A 21,295-nucleotide genomic window follows, 5' to 3' on the forward strand; every position below is an offset into this window, starting at 1 on the left:
AGTAGAAAACATCATTGCCAATGTTGAATCAGCAATTTACCAGCTCCCTGAGGAAGAAGCAGAGGAGGTAAGAATTGAAACAGCAAGGATCCTGAGAAATGCAAAACTCCCCCCCAGCAACATAACGAGAAAAGAAAGACAGGCCATCAAAGATCTCAACTCAGATCCTGAAATCATCATTCTTCCAGCTGACAAGGGGAATGCCACAGTAATCATGGAAACAAAACAATACAAAGAAAAAATCAGACAACTTCTAGATCCCACAATTTACAAGAAACTGAAACAAGACCCCACTAACAAAATCACCAGAAAAACGAACACTCTAATCAAGAACTCCTCCATTAACTTTGACATACGCCAACAGCTGTGCAAATCAGAAGCCCTCCCACCCAGGCTTTACGGACTCCCCAAAATCCACAAGGACTCCATCCCACTCAGACCCATTGTAAGTGCCATTGGATCGCCGACTTACAACCTGGCAAAATTTCTGGCTACACAGCTACAAACCCACATTGGGCTCACTGCACATTATATCAAGGACTCTACACACTTTATAGAAAAGATCAGCAACCTCAATCTAAGCACCAAGGACATCCTGATCAGCTTTGATGTGGTGTCCCTTTTTACCAAAGTCCCAGTAGCTGACACCCTCACACTAATCACACAAAACTTCCCAGAAGACATCACAGCCCTGTTTCACCATTGCCTCACCACTAGCTACTTTCAGTGGGACACTGGATTCTATGAACAGAAGGATGGAGTGGCCATGGGGAGCCCTCTCAGCCCAGTAGTAGCAAATTTCTATATGGAATACTTTGAAAAACAGGCCCTAGAAACAGCACCAAAAAAGCCAACTGTTTGGTTCAGATACGTAGATGACACCTTCACGATTTGGAGCCATGGAGAGGAAGAACTCAGCAAGTTCCTGGACCATCTTAACAGCATCCACCCAAACATCCAATTCACCATGGAAAAAGAAAAGGAAGGAAAACTGCCATTTCTAGATGTTCTGGTCATCCGCAAACCCAATCAACAATTGGGCCACACAGTTTACAGAAAACCTACACACACAGATAGATACCTTCATAAAAACTCCAACCATCACCCAAGTCAAAAAAGGAGCACAATCAAAGCCCTGACAGACCGTGCACAAAGAATCTGCGAACCTCACCTCCTCCAAGGTGAACTCAACCACCTAAACTGGGCTCTACAGGCCAATGGATACTCCACCACAGACATCAGAAGAGCTGCAAGGCCAAGAACAAGCCATGAGAGTCAAGACAAAGATCCACCCAGAGGAAAGGTGTACTTACCATACATCAAGGGAACTACTGACCGCATAGGGAAGCTGATGAAGAAGCACAACCTACAAACTATCTACAAACCCACGAAGAAAATCCAACAAATGCTACGGTCAGCGAAGGACAAGAGGGATCCTCTCTCTTCTGCAGGAGTCTACCGGATACCATGCAGCTGTGGACAAGTCTACATAGGGACCACCAAACGCAGCGCCCAAACAAGAGTCAAAGAACATGAAAGGCACTGCAGACTAATTCAACCAGAGAAATCAGCCATAGCAGAGCATTTGATGAACCAGCCTGGACACAGAATACTATTTGAGAACACAAAAATGCTGGACCATTCTAACAACTATCATGTCAGACTACACAGAGAAGCCATTGAAATCCACAAGCATGTGGACAACTTCAACAGAAAGGAAGAAACCATGAAAATGAACAAAATCTGGCTACCAGTATTACAAAACTCAAAAATCAGAACAGTAAATAAAAAGCAATACTCTGAAAACAGAGGGTTTCCAGACATGAATCAACCAAGGGCAGTTAACGACTCTAAACAAAGGATGCCCCAGAGGCAGGAAGAAGACAGCAGATAAGCTTTTCAATGCTAATTTAAGTGATTAACTACACATTCACACTGACCTCTCTCACCCTAGACTTTCCACAGATATATATTAACCTCTTTGCTTAGTTTTCTCCATACCTCACAACCTCTGAGGATGCCTGCCATAGATGTGGGCGAAACGTCAGGAGAGAATGCTTCTGGAACATGGCCACACAGCCCGAAAGACATACAACAACCCTGTGATCCCGGCCATGAAAGCCTTCGACAACACATTGAACATCTCTACGGGGAGAAATTGTTCCAAGACACACGGAGATTGGAAAAACTAAGGACCAGGAAAGCACATCTGCTGTGCTCCCTGACCTTCCTTCTACGCTGCAGAGACACAGATACCATCCCACAATTTCTTGCAGCCAAAAGGACCTTCAAAACACCACAGGCTCATCGCATTTACAACCGCCTGGAACGCAACCTCTTGAGAGAGAGAATCCACACCATCCGTAAAGAACTCGCAAACACAGACAAAGAACTGCTGCACCTCCACATCAACATCAGCCAAAAGATGAATACCCAGGACTGGGATAAAATAGACAGCCTTACCTACAAGAAAATGGAGAAAGACATGGTTCTCCACACCAAGAGACAAAAACAAAAATTTGACAAATGCCGTAAGCAACAGCCAAAGCCAGAACTGGATAAATCACGGACCATCATCAACCTGACAGACAGACAACTCACTGAAGACCAAGTATCCATTCTAGAAAAAGGAGGAAATTTTGCAGTCACCACCACCAGGATCCCAGTAGAAAACATCATTGCCAATGTTGAATCAGCAATTTACCAGCTCCCTGAGGAAGAAGCAGAGGAGGTAAGAATTGAAACAGCAAGGATCCTGAGAAATGCAAAACTCCCCCCCAGCAACATAACGAGAAAAGAAAGACAGGCCATCAAAGATCTCAACTCAGATCCTGAAATCATCATTCTTCCAGCTGACAAGGGGAATGCCACAGTAATCATGGAAACAAAACAATACAAAGAAAAAATCAGACAACTTCTAGATCCCACAATTTACAAGAAACTGAAACAAGACCCCACTAACAAAATCACCAGAAAAACGAACACTCTAATCAAGAACTCCTCCATTAACTTTGACATACGCCAACAGCTGTGCAAATCAGAAGCCCTCCCACCCAGGCTTTACGGACTCCCCAAAATCCACAAGGACTCCATCCCACTCAGACCCATTGTAAGTGCCATTGGATCGCCGACTTACAACCTGGCAAAATTTCTGGCTACACAGCTACAAACCCACATTGGGCTCACTGCACATTATATCAAGGACTCTACACACTTTATAGAAAAGATCAGCAACCTCAATCTAAGCACCAAGGACATCCTGATCAGCTTTGATGTGGTGTCCCTTTTTACCAAAGTCCCAGTAGCTGACACCCTCACACTAATCACACAAAACTTCCCAGAAGACATCACAGCCCTGTTTCACCATTGCCTCACCACTAGCTACTTTCAGTGGGACACTGGATTCTATGAACAGAAGGATGGAGTGGCCATGGGGAGCCCTCTCAGCCCAGTAGTAGCAAATTTCTATATGGAATACTTTGAAAAACAGGCCCTAGAAACAGCACCAAAAAAGCCAACTGTTTGGTTCAGATACGTAGATGACACCTTCACGATTTGGAGCCATGGAGAGGAAGAACTCAGCAAGTTCCTGGACCATCTTAACAGCATCCACCCAAACATCCAATTCACCATGGAAAAAGAAAAGGAAGGAAAACTGCCATTTCTAGATGTTCTGGTCATCCGCAAACCCAATCAACAATTGGGCCACACAGTTTACAGAAAACCTACACACACAGATAGATACCTTCATAAAAACTCCAACCATCACCCAAGTCAAAAAAGGAGCACAATCAAAGCCCTGACAGACCGTGCACAAAGAATCTGCGAACCTCACCTCCTCCAAGGTGAACTCAACCACCTAAACTGGGCTCTACAGGCCAATGGATACTCCACCACAGACATCAGAAGAGCTGCAAGGCCAAGAACAAGCCATGAGAGTCAAGACAAAGATCCACCCAGAGGAAAGGTGTACTTACCATACATCAAGGGAACTACTGACCGCATAGGGAAGCTGATGAAGAAGCACAACCTACAAACTATCTACAAACCCACGAAGAAAATCCAACAAATGCTACGGTCAGCGAAGGACAAGAGGGATCCTCTCTCTTCTGCAGGAGTCTACCGGATACCATGCAGCTGTGGACAAGTCTACATAGGGACCACCAAACGCAGCGCCCAAACAAGAGTCAAAGAACATGAAAGGCACTGCAGACTAATTCAACCAGAGAAATCAGCCATAGCAGAGCATTTGATGAACCAGCCTGGACACAGAATACTATTTGAGAACACAAAAATGCTGGACCATTCTAACAACTATCATGTCAGACTACACAGAGAAGCCATTGAAATCCACAAGCATGTGGACAACTTCAACAGAAAGGAAGAAACCATGAAAATGAACAAAATCTGGCTACCAGTATTACAAAACTCAAAAATCAGAACAGTAAATAAAAAGCAATACTCTGAAAACAGAGGGTTTCCAGACATGAATCAACCAAGGGCAGTTAACGACTCTAAACAAAGGATGCCCCAGAGGCAGGAAGAAGACAGCAGATAAGCTTTTCAATGCTAATTTAAGTGATTAACTACACATTCACACTGACCTCTCTCACCCTAGACTTTCCACAGATATATATTAACCTCTTTGCTTAGTTTTCTCCATACCTCACAACCTCTGAGGATGCCTGCCATAGATGTGGGCGAAACGTCAGGAGAGAATGCTTCTGGAACATGGCCACACAGCCCGAAAGACATACAACAACCCTGTGATCCCGGCCATGAAAGCCTTCGACAACACATTGAACATCTCTACGGGGAGAAATTGTTCCAAGACACACGGAGATTGGAAAAACTAAGGACCAGGAAAGCACATCTGCTGTGCTCCCTGACCTTCCTTCTACGCTGCAGAGACACAGATACCATCCCACAATTTCTTGCAGCCAAAAGGACCTTCAAAACACCACAGGCTCATCGCATTTACAACCGCCTGGAACGCAACCTCTTGAGAGAGAGAATCCACACCATCCGTAAAGAACTCGCAAACACAGACAAAGAACTGCTGCACCTCCACATCAACATCAGCCAAAAGATGAATACCCAGGACTGGGATAAAATAGACAGCCTTACCTACAAGAAAATGGAGAAAGACATGGTTCTCCACACCAAGAGACAAAAACAAAAATTTGACAAATGCCGTAAGCAACAGCCAAAGCCAGAACTGGATAAATCACGGACCATCATCAACCTGACAGACAGACAACTCACTGAAGACCAAGTATCCATTCTAGAAAAAGGAGGAAATTTTGCAGTCACCACCACCAGGATCCCAGTAGAAAACATCATTGCCAATGTTGAATCAGCAATTTACCAGCTCCCTGAGGAAGAAGCAGAGGAGGTAAGAATTGAAACAGCAAGGATCCTGAGAAATGCAAAACTCCCCCCCAGCAACATAACGAGAAAAGAAAGACAGGCCATCAAAGATCTCAACTCAGATCCTGAAATCATCATTCTTCCAGCTGACAAGGGGAATGCCACAGTAATCATGGAAACAAAACAATACAAAGAAAAAATCAGACAACTTCTAGATCCCACAATTTACAAGAAACTGAAACAAGACCCCACTAACAAAATCACCAGAAAAACGAACACTCTAATCAAGAACTCCTCCATTAACTTTGACATACGCCAACAGCTGTGCAAATCAGAAGCCCTCCCACCCAGGCTTTACGGACTCCCCAAAATCCACAAGGACTCCATCCCACTCAGACCCATTGTAAGTGCCATTGGATCGCCGACTTACAACCTGGCAAAATTTCTGGCTACACAGCTACAAACCCACATTGGGCTCACTGCACATTATATCAAGGACTCTACACACTTTATAGAAAAGATCAGCAACCTCAATCTAAGCACCAAGGACATCCTGATCAGCTTTGATGTGGTGTCCCTTTTTACCAAAGTCCCAGTAGCTGACACCCTCACACTAATCACACAAAACTTCCCAGAAGACATCACAGCCCTGTTTCACCATTGCCTCACCACTAGCTACTTTCAGTGGGACACTGGATTCTATGAACAGAAGGATGGAGTGGCCATGGGGAGCCCTCTCAGCCCAGTAGTAGCAAATTTCTATATGGAATACTTTGAAAAACAGGCCCTAGAAACAGCACCAAAAAAGCCAACTGTTTGGTTCAGATACGTAGATGACACCTTCACGATTTGGAGCCATGGAGAGGAAGAACTCAGCAAGTTCCTGGACCATCTTAACAGCATCCACCCAAACATCCAATTCACCATGGAAAAAGAAAAGGAAGGAAAACTGCCATTTCTAGATGTTCTGGTCATCCGCAAACCCAATCAACAATTGGGCCACACAGTTTACAGAAAACCTACACACACAGATAGATACCTTCATAAAAACTCCAACCATCACCCAAGTCAAAAAAGGAGCACAATCAAAGCCCTGACAGACCGTGCACAAAGAATCTGCGAACCTCACCTCCTCCAAGGTGAACTCAACCACCTAAACTGGGCTCTACAGGCCAATGGATACTCCACCACAGACATCAGAAGAGCTGCAAGGCCAAGAACAAGCCATGAGAGTCAAGACAAAGATCCACCCAGAGGAAAGGTGTACTTACCATACATCAAGGGAACTACTGACCGCATAGGGAAGCTGATGAAGAAGCACAACCTACAAACTATCTACAAACCCACGAAGAAAATCCAACAAATGCTACGGTCAGCGAAGGACAAGAGGGATCCTCTCTCTTCTGCAGGAGTCTACCGGATACCATGCAGCTGTGGACAAGTCTACATAGGGACCACCAAACGCAGCGCCCAAACAAGAGTCAAAGAACATGAAAGGCACTGCAGACTAATTCAACCAGAGAAATCAGCCATAGCAGAGCATTTGATGAACCAGCCTGGACACAGAATACTATTTGAGAACACAAAAATGCTGGACCATTCTAACAACTATCATGTCAGACTACACAGAGAAGCCATTGAAATCCACAAGCATGTGGACAACTTCAACAGAAAGGAAGAAACCATGAAAATGAACAAAATCTGGCTACCAGTATTACAAAACTCAAAAATCAGAACAGTAAATAAAAAGCAATACTCTGAAAACAGAGGGTTTCCAGACATGAATCAACCAAGGGCAGTTAACGACTCTAAACAAAGGATGCCCCAGAGGCAGGAAGAAGACAGCAGATAAGCTTTTCAATGCTAATTTAAGTGATTAACTACACATTCACACTGACCTCTCTCACCCTAGACTTTCCACAGATATATATTAACCTCTTTGCTTAGTTTTCTCCATACCTCACAACCTCTGAGGATGCCTGCCATAGATGTGGGCGAAACGTCAGGAGAGAATGCTTCTGGAACATGGCCACACAGCCCGAAAGACATACAACAACCCTGTTACTGTCCAGTTTTCCATTTCCATTCATTTCCTTCCTCCTTTCCTTTTCCCAAACCCAACAATCAAATAGCATTCCTTTTCTTGCTGAACTTTAAGCATCTTCACTGGTCTGTTTTGTGGTCCTGCTTTAAACATTTTAAAAAGAAACCTAGACCAAATGACTTAAGGAACTGGATATGTTTAGCTTGGAGAAGAAAAGACATGTTGGCCATCTCCAAATATCTCAAGGGAAGTCATGTAGAAGATGGAGCGAGCTTGTTTTCTCCTGCTCCAGAGACTAGACCATGAACCTAGTGGATTCAGTTTAATAGTAGATAAACTTAAACGAGGGTAGATTTCAGTTGAACATTAGAAGGAGCTTCTTGATGGTAAGAAAGGTGCTTCAGTTACATGATGAGAAGGTGAAGTCTGGATATCTTCAAAAAGAGGGTAGAGAGATAACCTTCTGAAGATCCTGCATTGAACAGGAACAAGAAAATGCCCATAAATCCTGTACTGCAAGAGTTTGCCTTCCCTAATTCTTCTAATATTTGATAGCTTTAGTATACTCAAGAATTGAAGTTTTGTCTCTTTTGTAGTAAGTCTTTACTTTTTTGTGCATTCTCTGATGCTGTAAGTGAATGCCCCGAGGAACAACCAGGCTTTCCCCCTGCCTACTAATGTTTTGCTAATCAGTTGCAAGGAGAGGGTGAAGAACTGAAGTTTGAGTTTCCCAAGATTTCGTAACAAACCCACAGTATGCTCACTCTACCACTATTAGGCCCAGCTTCTGCCAACCTAGCAGTTTGAAAACATGCAAATGTGAGTAGATCAATAGGTACCACTCCAGCGGGAAGGTAAGGCTCCCCATTACTTAATGTCAGGGGAAAACCTTTACCTTTGCCTATGAATGAGAGAGTGCCAAGTCTGCCTCTCCTCAACAGCCCTGCTCAGGTCTTACAGACTCAGGACAGCCATGGCCTCTTTGATGGAGTCTATTCAGCTGGGATGCATTCTTCTTTGTCTTCTTCCTTACTGAGCATTTTTGTCCTGTCTAGTGAGTCAGATCTTCCCATGATATGTCCAAAGGACAAAAGTCTCAGTTTAATCATTTTGGTTTCTAGGGAAATTCAGGCTTGTCCTACCTTTACCATAAATGAAAAGATGTTGGTGGAAACTATTCTGTTTGCCTGCAAGAGATGTGTCAAGTAAAAAGGATCTTCTCAATTTTTAAAGCATTCCAGTAAGGGTGTGTGAGCTATCCTCCCCCCCCCCCCCCTCTCTCTCTCTCTCCCTCTCTCTCTCTCTCTCTCTCTCTCTCTCTCTCTGGATTTGTAAGGACTATGACATTTCAGCTGCTGCAGTTCTCAGTCTCTGAACAAGTTGTGTCTTCCTATCAAAATAACATTGCAAGAAGGATTTGATTTTGTGCTTGGTCAGCTCCTATCTGATTAAGAGTGGTTTTACAAGCTAATGGCTTGTAGTCCTTAAATGAGAGCCTCAAATTCCGAGACAGAAGTCCCTTTTGTTTCATTCTACCTGGATCAAAATCCCAGGCTGTGTTTTGTTCCATGTCAGATGAGATGATAATATGAGCAACAAGTTGCAGTTTAGCAACCTCTGGCACCATATTTATTGATCCTTGACTGAGGGCTGAGTCAAGCTCAAGACAACCTTAAAAGGCCAAGCCTCAAAACTGATTATTTGTCCCACCAAAATATGTACTTCTGTGTTGTATTGGGAAGGGTGGGATTCACAAAAAGGAACCCAGTGTGGTTTTCGCCAACAACCTCTTTTTGCCATTCTCTGATTTGGACTTCACAATTTGCTGTCTGCACAAAGACATTCTATTTGGACCGCAGCTTCCAGAATCCCCCATCCAATGTTGGGTAGGCAGAGAATTAATGGAAGCTATAGTCCAAAAAAAGTAATTTCCCCAGAGTCTGGCTTTCCCACACCCAATGTTGTTTCTCATCAGCTGGACTTCCAGAACCTACTGCAAACTCTTTATTGTGTTGATCATTTCCTTCCCATGTAGATAAGGACATACACAAAAAGCCTATGGGACATTTGGGTCAGGCATGGCTGTTCAGCTTGGCTTCTTTCAGGGAGGGTGACAATACTCCTTGCACTCTTGGAAGGAACAATGGTTCTTGTTTTTGTTTCAGTAGAAAACAAGGCTGTTCCATCTTTTTAAATGACATCCTTTCAGATTTTTAAAGTTGACATGAGCCATGGAAGCTCATTGGGTGACCTTATGCAAGTCACATATTTTCATGCCAGAGGAAGACAATTCCCACTTTGAACAAATCTTGCCAAGAAAACTCCATGATAAGATCAACATAAACTGGAAAACATTTTGAAGGTAGACACCAACAAATCATGTTGTCTCTCAGTCTTCTCCAAGCTCAACAAATATAGTTCACTAAGTCATAAGACTTGGTTTCCACACCTTGGTCATCGTGGTCACCCATCTTGGGACATGTTCCAACTTGTTGATATCTTTGAACAGTATTGGCTAGAAATGGTCACAGTATTTCAGGTGAAGCTTAACCCAAGCAAAATAGGATGGCCCTACATTTGTCCTTGAGATTATGCAGTACTCTTGCTTATGCAGTTACTGTGTGCCTTGAAGTAATATCTGGCAACTCTAAGGCAAAGCTTTTTTACAGCGTTTTCTTGGTAAGATTTGTTCAGGGGTGGTTGGCCTCTGCAGCTGAGAGAGTGACCACTGAAGGTCACCCAGTGGGTCTCCATAGCTAAGCAGAGACTTGTACCCTGGTCTCCAGAGTTGTCATTTAGTGAGTGAAGCTGTACTCCAGTTTGCAGAAGGACTGGAAGTGATCAATACCACAGGGGCTGCTTGCCATGCCCATTCTTTTCTTTCTAATGCTGACTTTGGTCACCCTCTCTGAACTCTGGACCAGCTCCTGCCTTTGATCCTTCCTGGGTCAGCATGAAGAGTAATTCTCCTCTCTGACACATAAGAGATTATTCCTTGGCTGATAAAGGTTTATACCGCTGAAACACAGATTAAAATTAATAAATATTAATTAAAATTTAAAGGAAAGGGATAGAGGAAAGATGGTGATTAAATTGAGAAGAGCCCTTACATGGCCTCCTTTGAGGCATTCTAAATTTACAGTTCTAATATAAGTGCAAGTTGACACTTCTCAGGATCCACCCAAAGTTGGATATTCTCTGTCCAGTACAAACCTTGTATTTGCGATGGGCACGTTCCTGGATTTCACGTGAATATATGAAATAACAAAATACTAGTAAGCACTATGGAAATGAAAGAGTTCTGGATGATCAAACATACCATAGAATTGTCCTAGAGGACATAGAAAATGCCTAAAGAGGACATACTTTGTCAGAGATACATAAATGAAACTACAATTGGCCTTTTACATTTGAGGGTTTCACTTGTGCAATTTGATTATTTGCTGGTCTTAGGAGGTCTTCTGGTGGAGGTTGTCCATAGAATTACACTGAAGGTCGTATGATTCATAGAGAGGTGTTCTCTCAGGAAAAACTAGTGGAGATTTTAAATCATTTTACCACTTTCATAGGGGTCCTGTGCCCTTAATGCCAGTCAGTGTGGATGGCTGACTGTACAGATACTAGTCCCTTGAATACAGGGACTATATAATTCTGTTTATATAATTTGTTTGTTCTGCTGGGTGCCCTTAGTCCTGCATATAAATGTGTTGGTAAAACCGCTACAAGAGATCTTGGAAAAGCCAGCTAATTTCTCTAAGAGTATATCTAGAGGAGGATTAGGTTTTTCTGTACTTTAAATACTAGCCCTCCTGGATTGCTGCCGAAATGATCTCAGACAAGGATTGTGTAATCTCAATGCCAAATGCAAAGGAGAAGCTGCAAGTGCATGTGGATCAATTCAGTCACAATTTCCTGAAAGATACCTTTGTAAAGTAGATATTTTTACCTCCATGGGTATATTGAAGATTTATGTTTCTGGCTTGGTTGATAATTGGGGCCTCAAAGTGGTGAATTAGGAATGGTGGGCTGGAAAGGGCTGTCCCTCCCTTCGCTCTTCATGTTTATTTCAGGGCAATTACTCTGCCAGTGGCACCATCTTCAGGCTATAAGTTGCCATTGCGCACAAGAAATGTTTTTTGAGCCATTATTTCTCCTCATTCTAACCTTAAAATGTCTTTATCCCACCTACCAACCCTTATTCAGAATAGAAAAGTAGTGCTGTGCAACCAGCTCAATGTTCTGGGCAGCACACATACTTCTGTGTATTGGTTTGATCAATGCCCCTTGCCTGCGGAGCTCCAGATTTTAATGTCAACAATCCTCCAGCACAACCTGCCTCTTTACTGGAGCAGTGAGAAATCCCAGGAGCAGTTTCCTTGGGAATTGAACAAGATTCCATCCTTGTATGTGTGGGGATTTTTTTTTACAGATGATCATGCAGATCATATAGGTATATGGCTATAGTTTGTCCCATTTGTCTGATAACAGATCTGCTACTCTACACAGCGAGGGCCAGATTAAGGTTGGTACAGGTCCTCCAGATCTTCATAGGCTAGGAGCTCAGTACAGGAAAGAAAGAATAGAATCATATCATATAGAATCAGTTGGAAGAAACCACACGGGCCATCCAGTTCAACCCCTGCCATGCAGGAAAAGCACAATCAAAGCACCTCTGACAGATGACCATGCAGCCTCTGTTTAAAAGCCTCCAAGAAAGGAACCTTCAGCACACTCCAAGGCAGTGTACTGCTTGCTTCTTCTTGTGTGTTGCATATTTAGAAATGTATGAAATCAATATGTTCATAGAATATTAGAGGTGGAAGGGGCATAAAGCCCAGATCTTAGAATCATAGAATCATAGAGATGGAAGAGGTCCCAAGGGTCATCCAGTCCAATCCCCTTCTGCCGTGCAGGAATATATAATCCAAGCTAAACATGCCCAGCTCCTTGTAGGGATTCATGATTTTCAGACCTTTGACCATTCAAGTTATCCTTTTTAGCTTGTCCACCTCCTGGAATTGTGGTGCTCAGTTGGACATAGTATTCCCAGTGATATCTAGTCCAGCCCTTTGCCATGCAGAAACCCACAACGAAATCAACTTTGAATGAGTCCTATCTATTTAAGGACTTCAAAAAAAGGAGAAGCCACCATCCTCTGAGGAAAGTTTATTCCACTGCTAAATCGTCTTACAATTATGACCATAGGGGAAAAGGCCATAGGCTGAACATATATTGATGACGAAAGTGCTTGTTGTGACACTTAACGCCTTGCATGTCTCAGGTCCAGTTTGTCTAATGGACTTTATTATCTCATTTGATGGGCTGGTGGAATTTATATCCTTCCTTTTTATTGGGATGGGCTCCAAGGTCTTTGAGGTCTTCTGTGGAGGCATTTCTCTCCATCCCACCTTCCTCACAGATTCATTTGGTGGGATCATAGGAGAGGGCCTTCTCAATGGCTGCCCCAACTCTGGGACTCCTTTATGAAATGCTTTAGATTGCTTTCCTCCTTGTTGTCGTTGCATTTCGTCAGGCCTTTGAAAACCGATTGCTCTGCGAAAGGTTCTTTGTATAACACACTGTGGTCTCTGTTTGTTACTGTCCTTTTAATTGTAATGTTTTACTCGTACGCCGTCTTGAGTTCCAACTGTAGGAAAAACAGGTAGAAGAAAAGGTAGAGTTTGAAGAAGCAGGATGCTTGGATGCCTGCTTCCCTTGTTGCCACTGCACAACCTTGAGAAAATGCAACTGCTAGTAAACCGCACCCACAGATCATTCCAGCTTCTTTGCTAAACTGAAGTTGATCCACGTTGTCCTAACAACCTATTTTCTCTCCACTTTTTGTATGATGAAAAACAGCAGATTTCTGTCATGGCAGAGATATTTTCAAGTGCCCACAGGCAGCATCTGCCAAATACTCCTCTGTTTAAGGGGTTGTTTTTCTGTAGGCCTCTTTTGCACATTGCCTATTGCTATTGTCCCCAAAGCACCAGGATTTTTGTGTCTGTTCCTAATAAGTTTGGGCAAACCGTATCTTAGAGTTGGGGATATTTGCTTGCCTCAAGACTTGCTTTCTCCTAACTCTGTATTATCATCTCTCTCTTTTAGGTCTTCCCGAACAGTACTACAGCCTCACATGGTTCCTTAGTCCAATTCTGGGCCTCATCTTCACTCCTTTGATAGGTTCAGCAAGCGACCGCTGCACACTTAGCTGGGGCCGCCGGCGGCCTTTTATTCTTGCCCTTTGCATCGGAGTCCTCTTTGGAGTCGCCCTTTTCTTAAATGGCTCTGTTATAGGTATGTCTGGATTACTTTCCTAGAATTGCAGATCTGGAAGCAATCCCCAATGGTGATCTCGTTGAAGACCATTGCCAATCAAGCTCAGTCCCTACTAGCTGGCCATACAAACACTATTTAAACAATTCCCTGCAGAGGAGAATCCACTGCCTGACATTTGTACCATCAAACAGCCCTTCCCTTGAGGAAATTCTTCTTACTATCCTATATTATTTGAACCCATGGGTTCAAGCCCTCCCTCGTCAAATATCAGACAACAAGCTCACTTCACCCCTCCACATGATAGCCCTTATTTGAAGATACAGGTTGTATATTCCTTATCCAGAATGCTTGGAAACAGAAGTGTTTTGGATTTCTTATTTTTTTCAAACTTTGGAATACTTGTATTTTGCATATACACATATTTCTTTAAGTAGAAATCTGAATCAAATTGTCATCATGCTATGTGTATAAGCTGTGTATGTTTATATTGACATATAAATGGAGTTCATGATAAGACCTGTGCCCATCTCCAAGGCATCTCATTATGTATATGCAAGTATTCCAAAACAAAATTTAAAAAATACAGAACACCTCCAGTCCCAAGCATTTAGGATAAGGCATACTCAGTTTGTATTTAACAGGGTAAACTGTAGTGGAGGAGCAATGTGGGTTGCCTTTTGTTCGTGGAAAGTACAACAGGATAGATAGACAGATAGATAGATAGAAAGATAGATAGATAGATATAAATTTTATTCTTCACTCAGCATTATACTATATCTGTATATCCCCAGAGTCGGTCACGACTGGACTTCCCCTGGACTGGTCAGGGGAAACCTTTACCTTTTATATATATATTAGACTGAAAGATAGTGACATAGTCTTTTGCACCATAATTTGCAAGAGAGACATCTGACTTTCTTAAACATAAATATTAAATAGGTGACCCCTTCACTCCTTCCTTAGGTAGCCCTGAAGCCACCAATAGCTGGAGCCACCAACACACACACACCTGTATTGCTTCTTACTTTTCTGATTCAGAGCCACTGCCACATTTCTCACAGTCTCATTGGGCCTCATTTGCCAGCATAATATCAGCAGGCGCCTAAACGAATGCAGCCGGCCCTTGGCATGGGAAAACTGTAGGAACCTGTTCACAGGGAAATGTTTCCTGTTGTGCTCTGATTTCCCTTTAATGCATATCTGGCAAACACATCCTGTTTCCAGCATTATTTGAAAGGGGACCGAAAGAAAGAAAGAAAGAAAGAAACCCTTTTCACTTTTTCTTGTTCCGTTCTTAGAGGGTGACCTAACGAACGAGGAGGGGAAAGATAATGGCATGATCTAAAAGAAAATTGTTTATCAAGTGACTAAAAGGGGAAAGAATAACGTTTTCCTTATCCCCATCAAAGCTGTTGGAACAATATTCTAAGGAAACAATTGAAGCTGGGAATTCACCGTCTTTGGGAACTCAACCTGAGAGGAGTTCCATAGCAACGTCTGCCTTGGAGAAGGACGCCTTTCTGTGCGTTGCCAGGCTGGGGAATGCAGCAGCTTGGATGGGGAGGAGTTTCAGGGGGAAATATTGAGCGTCCAAAGGTCATAGTGTGTTTAAGAAAAGAGTGAGGGGTGATGCTCCAGAAGGGGCTGAAAATGGACATTATGTCCCAAATAAGAATTCTGCTCTTTGTCTCTATGAAACATTCCTTCGGTGCCCTGATTTCTAGCATTACAGGGAAATGAAAAATCAATTCAGCATTTAGAAATACAACTTAAGCACCTGCAAGAAAGGGGCAAGCAAAATGAACAAAGAAATGCAAACATAGCAAATACTAGGACCGCATCTACACCACAGAATTTAATGTAGTCTGACAACACTTTAACTGCCATGGCTCAATCCTATGGAATCATAAGGGTTGTACTTTTACAAGTTCTTTAGCCTTTTCTGCCAGAGAATTAATAAACTACAAATCCCAGGATTCCATACCATTGAGTCATAACACTTCAAGTGGGGCCAAACTGCATTTGTTCTACAGAGCCATCTAGAACCCAGGGGAAAGGCCAAGGTTTGAATCCCCACTCCGCCAGGGAAATACGAGCTTGGGCAAGTCACACTCTCTCAACCTTAGAGGATGGCAAAAGCAAACTTCCTCTGAACAAATCTGGCCAAGAAAGCCCTTAGGTCACACAGCCACAAGAAACGTCAAGAGCTAGCCATTTGTTCTTTAAACCAACCTTTGCAAATGCTCTATGACAACTCCCAGAACCTGTTTTTGAGGACATATTGAATGTTCTGGCGTGTGACTGCAGCCAGGAAAATTTCAGTACTTCCGCCTCTATCCTGTGTGTTTTGGTTTTTTTCTTAGCAAAAGCATGCTTTCACAAGTTGTGTAATCCTTTGTGAGCCGCACTTTCCCTTGACTGACCATAACCTCTTTCAACATCTGTCTGAAGAAGGAGCAAAGAGGTGGCTGTGAATACTCTACAAGACAGGAAACAAGCCAAAACTAGTTCCTTTAAGCCTGAAGCACTTGCTTGCAACAAGTCTTAACAATTCAATACCCCCATGAAATGGTCAGTCAGACTGACTGAATGGAAGGGAGGTTTCCATCAGCCAAGTTGACTGACACTCTGTTAAGAAGATACAACTGGTGCCTCTTTTTTTTTAAGTGGTGTATTGTTTTTGCTATTGACTTTCTCTTTTTCAAATTGAAAGTCTCACCCCCCTCTCTCGGTGCCATTCTTCTCTGCCAGGTCTAGCCATTGGAGATGTCCCGGACCGCCAGCCCATTGGTATCGTTCTCACTGTTCTGGGTGTTGTGGTCTTGGATTTCTGTGCCGATGCTACGGAGGGGCCAATCCGGGCCTATTTGCTGGACGTGGTGGACAGCGAGGAGCAGGACATGGCACTCAATATCCACGCTTTCTCAGCAGGTATGCCTTTGTCCTTTCCCCTTTTTGAAAATACACTAGAATTGTAGAATGATACAGTTGGAAGAGACTTTAAGGGACATCCAGCTCTTGAGTGATTGTTTGGATGCTCAAACCACAGTTTTGATTTTAAGCCACAATTAGCCTCAAACTATGGTTTAAAACGTGTCATGCCTGAAGTGACCCATTGAGATTTCCTACATCCAGTTCCATTGATTTGTTTATAGGCTGTATCTGTAGTCTTGCTGGACCTGAAATTTGTGACTGAGTTTAAATAATCAACAACATTCAATGCCTGAAGCTTGTAGCAGCCCAGTTAAACATGGACTTGCAATTGTTGATGTTATTGTTATCATCATCTTTATCATTCCATCTTTTCCCAGTTCAAAATTCAAAAACAATTGTAGGATTATTGTTCAAGGTGGCCAAGGAGCTGAAATTCTTGGAAATAAGACGGGAGCAAAATATTTCAAATAGGAAACTTGTAGTTAGGTCAGCAGTACAAATCTGGGATAATGCTCTACTCGTGTCTCCATAAGCTCAGACTCTTGAAACATCGGCATCTGGCTTCTAGCAGAAGGCTATAGAATTTACTCAAGTGCAACCAAGCAGTGAATTGTCCTTAGGAGCTCTCAGCTTTGAGGAGAAATATGACTCTCCAGGGCATGCGATTCAGAGAAGCCATGAAAATCTGCTCTAGACTCTTTGCAGCCACCTCAGAAATCTGTGGTTTGGGAACAATCATTGCACTAATTAGAAACTATGGCCGAATTAGATCACTGCATGCCCATGTGATGAAGGACAGCAGACCAAACAGCAGTCAGATTTCTTTTATGAGATGTATTCACAGCAGGCTTGTGGGAGTTGTAATCCAAACATATGCTGAAATATGCTGTTGACATTCTTCCTTTTTCAGCCATTTTTAAATAATCTAGAGGGCTGATAGGAATTGTGGGAGTTGAAGTCCAAAACACCTGGAGGGCCTAAGTTTGTCCATACCTGATCTAGATAAACAAACAAGTAACTTTTCCAAGTTCTTTATTGGGTTAGGATATCAGGTTAGGGCCAGGAATCTCAGAATTGGAAGAAATCTACCCCATTCTCCAGTGCATGAAAGCACAATCCAACCACTCCCAAATTATGCCCACCAGCATCTGCACAAAGAAAAAGGCTGCAACATACTCCAGTGCCGCATATTCCACTTTAAAAATGGCTATTCTTAAATCCCACTTAGCCATGAAGCTTACTGCGCGATGTTGAAACAGTCAGTCTTTAGGTAATGAATTTTAAGCTCTATGTGAAAAATGCATCAAGGTTAGTTATGGTCAGAGTTCTCTATGTGTTGTTATTCTATGGTAGTGCAAAAAAAAGGACCTGAAGTGGTATTGAGAAATATAGAGCATGCCTCAGTTCTATTTGGCACAGTGAATACCAAATGCAAGAAGCATAGGCTTCTCCATATTCAGCCCATATTTCTTCCTCCTGTCCTGGTTTTGTATGGCTGCCAAACTGGTATTCTGTATTTTAAGCCTTGTTACGAGAACACACCGGCTTAATGGCGCTCTCTTTCCATTCCTTAGGTCTCGGAGGAGCCATTGGCTATATGCTGGGGGGCTTGGACTGGATGCAGACTTTCCTGGGGTCCATCTTCATATCCCAAGAGCAAGTTCTCTTCTTCTTTGCTGCCATCATTTTTTCTGTCTCGGTCGTCCTCCACCTTTGCAGCATCGAAGAAGAGCAGTACAACCCACAGCAGGACAGGATTGATGACGAAGCGGACACCCTATCGAGTGTCAAGCTGAGCGGCGGGAGCCTCCCACCTCTGAACCGGTTGAACATCATCAGTGAGGAAGACCCTTATGGGAACTCCATGTTCCCAGACGAGGTCCAGTCAGAACAAGACCTCAACATGGACTTCCTTGAGGTGGACATTGTGCGGAGCAAGAGCGACTCAGTCTTGCACATGGCCGATGCCACCCTCGAAATGGAATCTGAGCTGCTTTTCCTCCATGACATCGAGCCTTCCATCTTTCAGGACTCTTCATACCCAAACACCCCTCACAGCACCAGCCAGGAACTCATGAAATCCAAATTCAACCGCCTGTCTGCGTTCCTCAGGGAAAATGAGAAAGAGGAGGAGATGTTACTTGATAATCACTTGAACGAAGCCAAAGTCCCCAACGCCAATGGCTCCCTACCAAAAGATCTCCTGAATGGGCACGCTAGGATCGGCATGAAGCAGTCAAGCACTTCCAACTCCATGCGCAGGCGGCGGCACATGTTCTATCGCCAGCCCTCTCACACCTTCTCCTATTACGGCAAGATCGGCTCCCATCGTTACCGTTTCCGGCGGGCCAACGCTGTGGTCTTGATCAAGTCCTCTCGCAGCATGAATGACATTTACGACATGCAGAAGAAGCAGCGGCAGAGGTACCGGCACAGGAACCAGAGCGGGGCCACCAACTCCAGTGGGGACACGGAGAGTGAGGAGGGAGAGACGGAGACTACTGTCCGGCTCCTGTGGCTGTCCATGCTGAAGATGCCCAAGGAGCTGCTGCGGCTTTGTGTCTGCCACCTCCTAACATGGTTTTCCATCATTGCCGAAGCTGTGTTCTATACTGACTTCATGGGGCAGGTCATCTTTCATGGTGACCCCAAGGTGAGTGAGGACATTTATGCTATCAATAGCAAATGTGTTTTTATATGTGTGTGTGTGTGTGTGCACAAAATAGGAATGAAATGGACCCCCTGCTTGTCACTGTGTCCCTGTTTTCTGTTTGTTTCCCTTGGTGTGTGGGGAGATGGATGAGGAGGGCCAAGCAGAAGTCCTTAGTTTGTGAGCAGGTGTGCTTTGCATATCTTTGCTGCTAGTACAGATTTTGGAAAATAGAAGTATCAGAAGGAAAAAATCTTGGGTGGAATTAGCATTCTAATGAAATATGCTGTTGACATTCTTCCTTTTAGGCCATTTTTAAATAATCTAGAGGGCTGATAGGAATTGTGGGAGTTGAAGTCCAAAACACCTGGAGGGCCTAAGTTTGTCCATACCTGATCTAGATAAACAAACCAAAGGGAAATTATGTATGTGTGTTTAAGCAAGCCGATGGAACAGCTGTGTATTCATGTATATTCTGTGGGATTGTCTGCCTTTGAATAATCTTCACTGGTTCTCCTACAGGCCCCCTCCAATTCTACTGAACTGTTTGCCTACAATGCTGGCGTTCAGATGGGCTGCTGGGGACTGGTCATTTACGCTGCTACTGCTGCTGTTTGTTCAGGTAGGAGACGCGGTGCCAGCCGGGAGAAGGAAGGCCTGGATCCGGGTTTGGAGCAGGAGAATAGGGAATAGGGTGTTAGGGGGGGCTGATGAAGAAAGAGCTGAAATCCAGGTGGTCAGATCTGAGCATGCAAGCTTTATACATCATGAGCAATGGATCTTTTCTGTACCATAACACTTCTTCACTCTCTTTTTTGGGGTTTTGTTTTTTTGCAGCCTTATTACAGAAGTACTTAGACAACTACGACCTTAGCATCAAAGTGATCTACATCCTGGGCACCCTGGGATTCTCCATTGGAACGGCAGTAATGGCCATGTTCCCTAATGTCTATATTGCCATGATAATGATCAGCACGATGGGAATTGTCTCTATGAGCATCTCCTACTGCCCGTATGCGCTGCTGGGCCAGTACCATGACATCAAGGAGGTAGGTGCCAGTTTGTTGTGTTGTGCCCAGGCCTTTCTTTGTCTGGTATGATGAAATGTGGCACCAGCACATTCTGCACTAGAAGTAATCAAAGCTCTGATTACAGGTTGAGCATCCCTTATCTGGAATTCCAAAATACTCCAAAATGGCCCACATGGGTGGCTCAGATAGTGCTTTCCAATGGTTCAGTGTAAATATGTATGTCACCATTCACAAAATTATTGAAAATACTGTATATACAATTACTTTAGGTGACGTGTATAAGTTGTATATATCAATATATTCCATGTTTAGACTTGGGCCCCATCTCCAAGATATCTCATGTATAGACAAATATTCCAAAATCAGAAAAATCCAAAACACAGAACATTTTGGATGATGGTCTGTATTAGGACATGCTCAGTCTGTATTATCATTGGAAGCTCCTGTTCCCCTACCAGATCTTCCACAATGATCTCAAGGAAAGAGAAGAGGAAGGAATAGCTCCTTGATAATGGCTAGGGCAGCCCAATTGTCAGAGAAAGCCCTTTCTGATACCTCAAGTGGCAGATTTAAATGTATAATTATGCAGGTCTTTAATGTACATTTTAATTTTTATTGTAATTTTTTAATATTTGAACGATTTTAAATCTGATGTAAACTGTTTTTCTAATGTATATTGTAAGCCGCCCTGAGTCCCCTGATGGGTGAGAAGGGCGGGGTAGAAGTGATGTAATAAATAAATAATAAATAAATAAATTTTGGGGTGTTGTGAAAGGGCAGCAAATAATTTAGCCATTAATTGGCAGTTATCCTAGTTTTATTAGCCAGAATAGGGAACAGCACTTAGGAGAACCCGCGGAATATAAATGAATAGGTGGCAACAACATGGCTGCATTTGGAAAGCATGCACTTTGACTTAATGAAAAGGGACAAACAAAAGCAGAATCACCAATTCAGTATTTTATTCCTTGGATGGAAATGGAGGAT

At 43.3% G+C, this 21,295-nt stretch overlaps 1 protein-coding gene across 5 annotated transcripts in view; it reads left to right on the forward strand.

The window, feature by feature from the left end:
* slc45a4 (solute carrier family 45 member 4) overlaps positions 1–21,295 on the forward strand; it is a 168,789-nt gene that overhangs the window by 140,419 nt on the left and 7,075 nt on the right. For all 5 annotated transcript variants that reach the window (XM_016992781.2, XM_062979961.1, XM_062979960.1 and 2 more), the window contains 5 exons: positions 13,523–13,711; positions 16,445–16,624; positions 18,202–19,280; positions 19,800–19,899; positions 20,115–20,326. In XM_016992781.2, the coding sequence (XP_016848270.1) occupies positions 13,523–13,711; positions 16,445–16,624; positions 18,202–19,280; positions 19,800–19,899; positions 20,115–20,326 (1,760 nt within the window). The remainder of the gene's footprint in view (positions 1–13,522; positions 13,712–16,444; positions 16,625–18,201; positions 19,281–19,799; positions 19,900–20,114; positions 20,327–21,295) is intronic.

Source organism: Anolis carolinensis, chromosome 4 (genome assembly GCF_035594765.1).
Source record: "Anolis carolinensis isolate JA03-04 chromosome 4, rAnoCar3.1.pri, whole genome shotgun sequence".
NCBI classification, from domain to species: Eukaryota; Metazoa; Chordata; class Lepidosauria; order Squamata; family Dactyloidae; genus Anolis; species Anolis carolinensis.